The following is an 11,900-nucleotide window of genomic DNA, read 5'->3' as shown; positions in this document are numbered from 1 at the left end:
GTCCAAGGCCCGGTTGGACAATGGGGCTTGGAGCAGCCTGGGATAGTGGAAGGTGCCCCTGCCCATGGCAGGGGGTGGGTCAGGATGGGCTTTGAGGCCTCTTCCAACCCAAACCATTCCATGATCTTGGAATTTGATAGTTGGACTCGATGATCTTAAAGGTCTTCTCCTATTCTCTCTTGGTTTGCTCCGGTGTCCAGGTTTTTCCCACCAGAACCTTGCTGGGAATTAAAATTTGCTGCTTTTCAGGATTCGAAAATCTCCTTTTCCCGACACAACACACACGGGCTTTCCTCAATTCCCGTGGTTTTCAAGTGACACCAGGATCCTGCAAGCATTCTGCCAGGATACCCAGAACTCCTGCTCCTCGAGACTGAACACGAGGGGGGAATCCGTGGGATGTTTGATTTGTAGCGCAATCCCGTGCCAGAATTTCTTATGGAGAACAGGACGAGAGGTTGAGCAGTGCTCGCTGCTGACACATGGAGCTGCTGTGCTTTCCGTCAGGATTTTCTCTGGAATTTGCATTCTTAGCCCCTGCTGAGAGCTCTGTCCCTGATTTGGGGGTGATCCGGAGGTTTGCTTGGCTCCCGGGGAAAAGCTTTTGGAAGCTCCCTCTGCAGAGCCGTCCGTGGTCGATATCCACGGCCGGATTCCTCTGGACTGAAGGGACGAGCAGGGCTGCAGTCCGGGCTGCTCTTTCCGAAGTCTGCAGCATCCTCTGGTGGAGCCCTAAGGAAGGGATGTCCAGCCAGCAGGGAAAACACACCAGGATGTTTCCTTGGGGAGCTCCAAAATGTCCCCCAGCTTTGCCGGGAAGAGCCAAAATCGCCCTGGTGCCGCTTCCCACTGTGCTCCAGGGCGAAGGAGCCTGGGATTCGGGGACATTTCCATCCCTTGCTTTGCTGGAGATGTCCTGGCTGACCTCGAGCCACGAATGCCCGATGGGTCAGGAGCAGAACCTGAGTGGCAGAGCTGACTCCCAGTTTTTCCCCCTTTCCCGGCTTTAGTCACCACGATCAAAGCCCGAGGTATTTCTCGACTCCCAGTTTTTCCCCCTTTCCCGGCTTTAGTCACCACGATCAAAGCCCGAGGTATTTCTCCACTCCCATCCAAAGGAAGCGCTCAGATAAAATCTGAGCTCCCAGACTCCGATTCTTTCCCGGATTTTGTTGTTTTGGCTTAACAGGTCGTTTTATTTCACCATCCCGGCGCCTGGAATGCTCCACCCACCACGGGACACCCGGGACTGGCATCTTCCACAGCTGCCTCCCGCATGTTTCATCCCTCCTGCTGAAATTCCAAAATTTAGGATTGGGAAAGAGCAGCTACCATGCTTTTCCTTCTCTCTCCCCACAGGAGAGCCATGGAGAGTTCCATGGGTTCTAGGGAGCCCCTGAAGTGCATCCAAGCATCTCCGGAGCATCCGGAGAACCTCCTGAGAAACAAGACCGGGGGCAGAGGGCAGTGTGAAATCCAGCCTTGGGAAAATCCCTCCGGGGATGGACACATGGATACAGCCCAGCAGTGTATCCAGAAATTCCCTCCATCCTTGTGGAATCCAGACTAAATTGGCCAGGAGACTCCCAACTCCTCTGGGTGAGAGCAGCCGAGCACGCCAGTTTTCCGATAAAGGAAAAGCAAACACCACTCCCTCGTGCGAAGATACAGGAATATTATCCTGACATTTTCAATATGGATCACTCATATTGCTCCTCGTTCTTCCCGCTCCGAGAGCTGTGTGTGGACAATAGAAACATTCCCTGGCTACAAACAAAATAATCAGGATTGAAACCGTGGATAACACAGATGTCTGCCTCTCCTGATTTATTTTTTTATGAAGGAATTTGTTATAAACACATATCGCAATATTGGCTTCTCGCAAGTATTAAGGTAGATATTATATAATGTTGGAAATGCTTTAGCTGTGTGGATGTAGTTTTCTTCCTTTTTAGCAAGAATTTAGCAAGTGTGAGCGAGTAAGATAACTTCCAAAGGAACAGAGGATCAGTCCGAGAGCTGCTATCACCACTCTGCCCACGGGGCAAAGAAACCCAAAAACTGCTATCAACCCTGACTGTCTGGGGAATTAAGAGGCCCACTCTACTATCAACCCTCACCTAGCGAGCCCAGGCCCAAGAATTAAAATAAATAAAACCACAAGGCAGAAGACTACTCATGCTCTAAAAAGGCGGGACCGAGGAGGGGCCATGCAGAACAGCTCCTGGAAAAGTTTTAATATGAATAGAGAACAGACAGTAAAAATGGTATGAGAAGGACTCACCTCGAGCACCAGGCGTGCTCTTGGCAGAGCGTCAAGGCACCCGGCCATTATCCCTTTGCTTTATTTTATGTGTCTCTTATTGTCTTTATATTAAACTCTTTAAATTCTCACAGGAGAGTGAACCTCGTTTTTCACAGAATTTATTTTACATTTCCTCAGGGTATTACAGTCGTCCAACATTTTTACCAGCTGTTAAAACGTGAAGATTAAAACCTGCACTTAAGTGGAAAAAAAAAAAATGATTCAGAGGAGGAATTTATCTTGGAAAAAATATTGAAGTGCTTGGCAGCCCGCTTTAAAATGATTTGATGTGATAAATGACAGGAGTATGGGACTACCAGTGGGAAGAAACAGGGAGAGCCTGTGCTTCTCCTCATCCCAGATCTACCCCACTGCAGTTCAGAGCTTTACACTGCTTTCTATAAACACCTCTTTTAACTCTGGCACAGATCTCCCAGTATCCACAGTGGGTATCCCAGTATCCACAGTGGGTATCCACATTGGGAGAGGCTGAGGAGCTGCTGCAGCAACCTGGGTGGTATTTAAAACACCCAAGGAAACGCATCACTGAGGTCATTTAACCTGATAAAACCCGGCTTCTTGACAGCGGCAAAACAAATTGTTTCCAAAATGGGTGGTTTTGGGAGCGGTTTTTTGCGGATTCGGGTCGATTTCAGGTTTGGGGATTGGGGGTTTAAAACGTTTTTTTCCAGTTTTGTGGGAACGCCCTGCCCACACTCAAAATGGCGGCGGCGCTGAGGCGCTGAGGCCGCGGCCGCCATGGCGCTTTCGGGCGGGAGCCGGCGGAGGCGGCGGCGGGGTAAGGGCGGGCCGGGGCCGGGAGGGACCCTCGGGATGGAGCCCGGGAGCGCCGGGAATCACTGCCGGGATCGGCGGGAGTCACCCCGGGGGCGGCGGGAGTCAGCCGCGGGATCGGCGGGAGCGATCCCGGCTGCTGCTGCCCGGCGGGAGGCGATTGCCGGGCGCCGCCGCCTGAGGGAGCGCACAGGTGACCCCTCATGTCCCCGCGCCCTGAGGGACGTGATCCCGCTTGTGCCGAGCGCTGGGATAAACATTCCCTGTCTCTGCTTTCCTTGCAGCGCTTCCCAGATTTCTGCGCACAGATCAAAATCTTGTGGCTGCACTTAAAACCCAGAAGATGCTGTGCCGGTGGCACAAGGAGCAACGCGGCGCGGCGACATTGCCATAGGATGGTGAGCGTCGGTGCTGCTCCAGCCTGGAATTCCTCGGGGGAGGAGCCTTTCCAGGGGTGTCCCGAAGGTAACGTCGTTAGGGAGAAATCCACGTGCTCTGTGTTTAAAAAACCCCCAAACTTCAAGACTTTCGGAGGAATTTGGCCAGCAGTTTGCTGGGGAGAGAATGGAAATTCTCTGGAGCATAAATTGAGATTTTCTTGGGGTATAAATTGAGATTTTTCTGGAGGATAAATGGAGATTGGGGAGGGTACATGGAGATTTATTCTGGACAATAAATAGGGGTGCTCTGGAGCATTAATGGAGATTTTCAGGTGGATAAAATAGAAATGTTTCTGTCAGGTAAGGGAAGATGCTCCAGAGGATAAATTGAGATTTTTTTTGTGGGCTTTTTTTCCCCCCCGGAAAATAAATGGAGATCCTCTGAAGAATAAATGGAGTCTCTCTGGAGAATAAATTGAAATTCTCTAAAGGATAAATTGAGGGGGTTTTTTTCCCCTGGAGCATTTCTCTCTAGAGGATAAATGGGGATGCTCTGGATGTTCCTCAGCTTATCCAGACATCTCCAAACAAGCTGGAAACTTGTTCCAATTCCTGACCTGCCTAATTTGATGGATCTTCATCATGCAGGAATTCCTGCGAGGAATTTTCCCAGGGATTAGCACAATTGAGGAACTCCAGCTGTTATTTACGTCCTGCTAATGCTCTTTCTTACCTGTTATCGTGTTGTCTCACTGCTAGAAAGATATTTTTATTATCACAATCTGCCTCTTTAAGACCCTTCTGGTTGTTTATGCCATCAGTATTCCAAGGATTCTCATTTTGATCCCTGCTGGAGCCCTTTGTTGTACGTGCACGTGCAGCTACCGAGAGTTTAAAGGAATCTTTCCTGGGGAAATAAATGAAGGAGGAACTTCCTCTTCCCTCCCCTGAAGAGAAACTTAAGATCTCATTGGAAAGACCTGAGGGAAAAGTCAAGTAGCCAAGGCTTGTGTATCCTTGGCAAAAAGCAGGGTGGGTTGCCATGGATAACAGGATTTTATTTTGGGAATATTTAGTCCTATCCTAAAGAAACCTCTTCCTTTTCTGTGCTAATTATTTCATGGAAAAAAAATGACATTAAAATATACAGATACAAATATTTTCTTGGAGATTCAGGCCACTGTTGGGCTTTATTTTTTAAAGGAGTTGTACCAATTCCAGTTGTACCAATTCCAGTTGTACCAATTCCAGTTGCACCAATTCCAATTCCTTATCAGGAACTCTGTAATTGAATTGAAATATGGTTTGAGTTTTGCATCAGTTCTGATGCAATTAAAGTGTCTTTGCAATTAATCTCTTGGATTAATTATGCTTTCTGCAAATCTTGCACACATGTGCACATTTTGAAAGTATTTATTCCCAAATTGCCAGGGAAAAAGCTGGAAAGAAGTTACAAACAAACCCGTAAAATGGACGAGGGGGAACGGGGTTTTCATTCAAATCCTTGGAGTGAGTGTTCTGGAGACTTAAGGATTCGGCAGCACTTTGGAAAACTAAAGATCGGCTTCCAAAGGGGAACAGAAAACACAAATCTTGGGGGTTTTCTGAAGGAAAAAACGGTGGGAGTTGATGGGTTTGTGGGAAGATGCTGCAGTGCTGGGGGGGCTTTAATCCAGAGGCAGCTGAACTCGGAGCTGATCTTGGAACTTATCTCTCCCATCGGGCTCAGTGTCAGATCCTGGTGTTAGCGGAGCTCCCGCGGGAGCGCGGATCGGGATCTTATCGGAGCTGGGGATCTCGCAGAGGAGCAGCAGGAAATTAGCACGAGCTGCTCTCATTGATTTCTCTGAGCACTGCACAGAAACCAGGCCGTCCTGCTGGAAAACAGGGAGGCAGCAGAGGGGCTGGAAGCTCCTGCGGATCTTGGAGCCCAACCTCTGCATGTGCGCTGCTTCCAGTGTGCTGGTGATGAGCTGTGTCTCCGCATGGGAGTAGCTGGGAGCGTTGCAGAGATCCCCGCTGGCCGTGGGAATTACACAGTAGGAATCTGGATGCGAGCAATCCTTTCCCAGTAGAATTTAGGGCTCCTTTGCCCATAGTCCCTCAATTTCCTGGTGTAGTTGAGGCGGTGGTGATCCATCAAAGGCTGGAGGTCTTCTCCAACCTCAGTGGTTCTACAGTTCCACCTGTGCAGGGTGAACGAGGGAATTAGGGCACGGAATTCCGCTGGACTTTCCCTGCCGTGCCTGAATGGAAAGAGGGGAAAAAGCATTCCAACGTTTTTCTGTTTCTTCTGGCAGGATGGAGAAGAAGAAAATCCTGATGAAGTCCAAGGTTGCTGCTCCCAACCTGCTGAGGGCTCTGCATTCCCTGTACCGGCTCGGGCACCTCTGCGACGTGACGGTGCTCACCCAGCACCTGGGAATTCAGGAGGAATTCCCGGCTCACAAAGCCGTCCTGGCAGCTTCCAGCAACTACTTCAAGGGGCTTTTCCTGCATCAGGAGATGCTGGACACCAAGAAGTGCACGGTGACTCTGCAGGACATCTACACCGAGGAGTTCACCTCCTTTCTGGAGTTTGTGTACACGGCAGAGGTGGAGATCGAGGCGGGAAAGCTCCAGCGGATGAAGGAAATAGCAGAACGGCTGGAGTGCCAGGATTTGCTTGACATCTGTGAGGAGGTGAAGGCAGAGGGCAGGAAGGGCTTGGACTTGAGCCTCCACCCAAAAGGGCAGAGGGGTGGAAATGGGGGATCGCAGTGGCCCCGCATCCAGCAAGAGGAGAACCCCAGGAACTCTTCCCAGGTCCTGGCAATTCCCATGCAGAGGAAACTTTGGGATCGGCAGAAACATAAGGAATTGCTGGTGGGCTACGAGCTCATTGGAGGCCAAGCTGGAGGCCTGGAGCAGGAGGCCATGGCTTTTCCAGCCCCAAAATCCAGGCCGGCAAAGCTGCCCCGCTGCAACAAGGCGCCCTCCCCGAGCAGACTGGGTGTGGATATCACCAGCCTGGAGAACAAGGATGGCCGTTCCCTCCGCAGGGGGCAGGAGCGGAAGCGGGAATCCCAGGCGTGTCCCTACTGTGACAAGGCCGGCAGCTCCAAGTGCGGCCTGGCCGGGCACCTCCGGAGCCACACCGGGGACAGGCCCTTCCAGTGCCAGCGCTGCCCTGCCAGCTTTGCCCACAGGGCTGCCTACACCTCCCACCTCAGGTACGGCGTTGCTGGGAATGTGCTTCCTCGGAGTTCCAGGGTAAAGCGTTCCTGGAGCCCTCCCTGCCTTAGTTCCAGAATTCCTTGGATCTGACTCGAAGCGTGTTGAAATCGGGATTTTTCTGTCGGCCTCGCAGTGAGGATGACTGGATTGAGGTCTCTCAGATGGGGAATTTAGGGAGTTTCCCATTGGACTAAGGGGGACTTGTGCAATCAGATTTCTTTGGAATCCTCAGATTCGGGGTTTTAAATAGGAATTTTGTGTTTATCTAGGCATTTGGTCTCTATTTCTCTGGTTTAAATCCATGATTTCGTGGCCTGGGAGGAGAAGTCCATCCTACATTCCTGCTCAGGGTACAATATACAGACCTTAATGAACTGAGGCGCTTTAATTGTCTTTAATTACCCGGTCCAACTCTTCCCCGAATCTCCCTATTTCCAGGCTTTCCAGACACGCTGGGAATTTCTTAAGTGGTTCAAGGAACAATTCAGAGGAAAGGACTCTTCCCCCGAGGCCCGAATTGAAGCAATCAAACAATTAATGAGTTTCAATTAAATTTACTGAAGTTGTGCTCCATTTTTAACAGGAAAATCCATGAGTGTGGGCAAGAGAGGAAGCTCCTGCCTGTCTATTGGATGGTGGTTCCACCCACACACGGCCCAAACCCCACCAGCCGTGACCAAGATCCCGACGGAGAGACTTGGGATGGGACACCAGAAACCTCGGGGTGTGAGGAAGATCCCGGGAATTCATCCATTGCCGAAGCAGGCAGGAGTGAGGAGCAGGAGGAATGGAGGCAGGAATCCCAGGAAGATGAAGGAGGGAATGGAGATGAAGGTGGAATGAGCGTGAAGGGCGAGGAGCAGGGAGACTACGACGCGGGATACTCAGAAGTTGAAGGAAGCAGGGACAACGAGGAATGTTCCGAGGAGAAGGAAAAGGAGGATGAAGCCTCAGCAGAGAAGGACCCTGAACCAGGGTTTAAACTAAAGAAAGCCAATAAAAGCGTGGCCAACAAGAAATCTGTCTGCGTGATCCGCTGCGACAAGTGCCAGGAGCAGTTCGCTTCCCGGAAAAAATACGTGGATCACTGCCGGGATGTGCACCAGAGCCTGCCCGGCAAGGCGTACCAGTGCGAGGTGTGCAGCAAGGCCTTCGCCAGCTACGCCAGCTGGAAGGAGCACCGCGCCTGCGTCCACAGCGAGGAGAGGAGCTTCTCCTGCAGCCTCTGCCAGGCCACCTTCAAGAGGAAGCGGGACGTGAGGACCCATTCCGTGCGGAAGCACGAGGGCAGGGCCAAGCGGCCGCTGTGCTCCGTGTGTGGGAAGATCCTGAGCTCCCGCACGGCGCTGGTGTTCCACATGCGGACGCACACCGGCGAGAAGCCCTACGAGTGCGGCGTGTGTCGCTCCAGGTTTGCTCAGCCTTCCCAGCTCAAGATCCATACCAGGTCAGATTCCGGCCCTTCCCGTTCCTCGCCCCCTCGGGCAGGAACGCTGGGATATCGTGTTCAGTGGGATCCGTGATTAATTCCCTTACGCAAAGGCTTTGGCTCCGTATTGCGTTTCCCGTGGTCGGGATTTCGACATGGTTACCCTGTCCAAACTTGCAAGGGATAGCCATCATTTGGGACAGGCTCTGAAATCCCATGATGGCCCTCAGTGATGAAGTAAGTGAGTCAGGGATCCTGGAGAAGCGGATCCTGAGCCGTGCTCGCTCTTGGAGCAAGGAATTGCCCTGGGATTTTGTCTCCGTGTGTAATTCCAAATCCGCACCGCTCAGCTGGAGCTTGACGGGAGGAGTTGCTCCCTGGTGGTGTCTGTGTGGATGTGTCCTCTCCCAGGAGAGGGTGAATCATCCCATGGAATTTTCCATCTTTCTCGGGAGCAAGACTGATGATAGTCCTTTGTCCTGACAGCTCAAAATCAGGAATGATTTTGGACGTCATCCTGTTTGGGTTGGAATAAGTTAAGACCAAACATCAGGCTCAGATTTTTCTGATACTCTGTCATTTTCCGTCATTTTCCCTTCTTCCTCCTTTCCCATGCCCTGAGCTATGACTCCTGGACAAAGAAAGGTGGAGTTTGTAGGGCCTGAAAGTGAGGAAAAGGTAAATTTTGATTGGGAATTTTACTGCTGGAGCGTAGCGCCCGTACCTGGAAACACTCCGTTTCCCAAGGGAGCAGAACTTCCCTTTCCTGCTGCACTGAAATCCCAAAGGCAGTTTCCAAGGCAGTGTTTTAGGGATGGGGGCCTAATGAGTCACTGATCATTGGTGTTCTGTGCCCCTCAGGTCCCACACGGGGGAGAAGCCCTACGTTTGTGAGGACTGCGGCGCTTCCTTTGCCGACAAAGGAAAACTCACCGGCCACAAGAGGACACACACAGGTGGGAAATGAAGTACTCCAGGTGGCTTCTCCCAGCCCTCTCCTGTTTCACTGCTAGGAGTTGCTGGGATGTGGAGAAAAATGCTCTTGGATACTCACAGAGGAGTATCCAAGAACCAGGAAGGAGTTAGTAGGGATGGAAGGACTTTTAGCCTGGGGAAAAGGAGGCTCCAGAGGGACTTGGTTGCTCTCCATAATTTCCCGATGAGAGCCAGAGGGAATTTGGGCTCTGCTCCCAAGGAACAAGTGATAGGATGCGAGGAAACAGCCTCAAGTGGTGCCAGGGGAGGTTCAGGACATCGGCAAGAATTCCTTCATGGGAAGGGTTGTCAGGCACTGGAACGGGAGGGAGTCCCCATCCCCAGATGTGCTCAGGGAACACCTGGACGTGGCACTGATGGCCAGGGTGGGGATCGGGCCCAGGTTGCACTCGATGACCTCGGAGGTCTTTTCCAGCCTGGATTCTGTGATTTGCAGGCGGGCTCTGAAGGACAGAATTCCTCTGGGAGAATTGCCAACGTGCTGTTTCTGCTCCCTCAGGAGAGCGCCTGTTCCGGTGCGACGTGTGCGGGAAGCACTTTGCCACCAACGAGTACCTCAAGTGCCACAAGCGCTGTCACCTGGGAGCCAAACCCTACAAGTGCGAGGTCTGTGGGAAAACCTTCGGACTCAGAGCCTCCCTGGCCCAGCACAGCAACGTCCACGCAGGTAATTCCCAGGCTGGGAAAAGGAGTGGTGGCTATGTGCTTCTTCCCAGCGTGGGCGGGGATGTTTCATCCCACAGCTCGCTGAACTGGGGGGATCCCAGAATCACTGAGGTTGGAAAAGAGCTCCAAGGCCATCGAGTCCAAGCTGTGCCCGATCCCCACCTTGTCACCAGCCCAGAGCACCGAGTGCTGTGTCCAGGCCTTCCTTGGACACCTCCAGGGCTGGGAAATCCATTGGGAAGCAGGGCTTGTCCCGACCCTGGCTCGTGGGAACGTTGTGTGGTATCCTAGAAAACTGAGGCCTGACTCGTGCGGCTGAAGGAATTTGGAATAGAGGATGGCTGTAGCCTTGGCAAATTTGGGAAATACTTATCATGGAATGGTTGGGGTTGGAAGGGATCATCTCATTCCACTGTCCCAGGTTGCTCCAAGCCCCGTCCAACCTTGGACACTTCCAGGGAAGGGGCCAAAGAGCCCGCTGCTATCTCCTAACTGCTCCTAACCCCGTGTTTTCCGGGATCGTTATTCCCAGAGACCCGCCCCTATTTCTGCGAGCAGTGTGGGAAGGCCTTCACCCAGCAGGGAGCGCTCCGGCGGCACCAGCGCATCCACACCGGGGAGAAACCCTACAAGTGCCGGGCCTGCGACAGGACCTTCACCGACATGTCCACCCTGCGCCGGCACGTGGCGGTAGGACATCCCACGGGATCTTCCCGGTCCTCAGTGCCACGCCCAGGGTGCCAATGTCACGCCCGGAGTGGGAACTCCCAGCCCTCAGCAGGGGCTGCGCTAGGGATGAGTTTTAGGGCAGGGGTGTGAGCCGCCATCTTAAAATCGATTCCTGAGGTTTGCGGGATTTCCCTGCGGCGGCGCAGCAGCTCCCACTGCTGGCTGCCGATCCAGCCGTCTCCCAGTCCTAGGGAAAGGGTCACCATCCCTGGGAGTGACGGGATACGGCACTTCCTGATGGTCGTCGATGGCTGCACTCCGTCTCCGAGATCTTGTCCTAAACGATCCCATGAAAGCCTCTGGGGAAGGACCTGGGATTGGAGATGCTTTTTGTGGATTAGCCACAGAGTCTCTGATGCTTTAACCCTCGTTCCCGACCCAGAACACGAGGGTTTATCGGACCTCGTGCCGCACATTAGTAGGAATTCGCACGTTCCCAGCGTTCCGCTGGAAAATGCTGAGCTCGGCTCTTCCCAGAGACCTCCAGGTCCTGGAAGTGACAGCGAAGACAGAACAGGAGGTTCCCTTCCAGTTCCAAGTGCATATTTTGCCTGTGTGCTGAAATTCCAGCTGATTTTGGAAGCGTTCCATGGCAGCAGAGCCAGAAATTCAGCGCTGAGTTGGCAGAAGAGCCTTGCTTGTGTATGAGTTGAGCCTTGGAGAGCAGGATCGTGGCGTTATCCCAAAATTGTTGGGTTTAGCTCTGGATTCAGTTAAATATTTCCTAGTTAAAAATCAGATCTAATTGTTTTCCTGCCTCACTGCCTTTTTTTTTATTCCCAGATCCACGACCGGAATGCTCACTGGAGAAGCTTCTTGATCGACCTCACACCAAAAAAAGACCACAACTGGTCCAAAATAGAGACTTTCACGGAAGTGCATCCGGGAGGAGATTCCATGCCGGAAGTTTGGTCGGTTGACCACGGGAAGCTTTATAAACCAGAAAGTGCTAAAGCAGCAGCACACGTGGCACCTGGGGCTGGGGACACCGGGGACGCTGATCCCTCCCTTCTCTATTTATAAGCTCAGTTTTAGCCCCAGCAATGGGCGGTTTGAGGCAGAATGGTGGGAATTACCCTTTGGAATGCAGCGAATCGCTCCCAGTGGTCACTGCAGCTGCCTCGGGAGCTGGATTACAGGTGGCAAAGGGGTAATTCCTCATGAGGGTATTTATTGCAGTGAAATGTTTCGATCTGTCCGGAGTTTATTTTTCCCAAAGCTGTGGGAGAATCCCACTGGGAATGGGCAGGGCGGGGTGTGTGGGTGTTCATACAAACACAGCGCGGTGCCGCCGCTGTAAATCACCAATGCTTCCTTTAATAAAACCGTCAGTGCCGCCCAGCCCGCCCCTCCTTCATTCGCCCGGATTTCCCTGGGGAAAACG

The 11,900-nt window shown here is 52.3% G+C and overlaps 1 protein-coding gene across 4 annotated transcripts; it reads left to right on the top strand.

The window, feature by feature from the left end:
• Positions 1–3,018: 3,018 nt before the first annotated feature.
• Positions 3,019–11,857, top strand: LOC125323224 (GDNF-inducible zinc finger protein 1-like). 4 transcript variants are annotated; one of them, XM_048298035.1, is made up of 8 exons: positions 3,019–3,104; positions 3,385–3,565; positions 5,781–6,692; positions 7,280–8,107; positions 8,987–9,081; positions 9,621–9,788; positions 10,320–10,477; positions 11,300–11,857. In XM_048298035.1, exons 3-8 carry the CDS (start codon positions 5,782–5,784, stop codon positions 11,537–11,539), a joined length of 2,400 nt encoding a protein of 799 aa, XP_048153992.1. In that variant the 5' UTR covers positions 3,019–3,104; positions 3,385–3,565; position 5,781; the 3' UTR covers positions 11,540–11,857. The 4 variants fall into 4 exon arrangements, with proteins under 4 accessions (XP_048153992.1, XP_048153988.1, XP_048153990.1 ...); XM_048298031.1 differs by having other exon boundaries at positions 7,280–8,143; XM_048298033.1 differs by lacking the exon at positions 3,019–3,104 and adding an exon at positions 3,148–3,293 and having other exon boundaries at positions 7,280–8,143.
• Positions 11,858–11,900: the final 43 nt, after the last annotated feature.

This window comes from Corvus hawaiiensis, chromosome 3, assembly GCF_020740725.1.
Source record: "Corvus hawaiiensis isolate bCorHaw1 chromosome 3, bCorHaw1.pri.cur, whole genome shotgun sequence".
In the NCBI taxonomy this organism is placed as follows: domain Eukaryota; kingdom Metazoa; phylum Chordata; class Aves; order Passeriformes; family Corvidae; genus Corvus; species Corvus hawaiiensis.
Note: the sequence above shows the minus strand (reverse complement) of the source record. Positions and strands in the feature narration are given on the sequence as shown.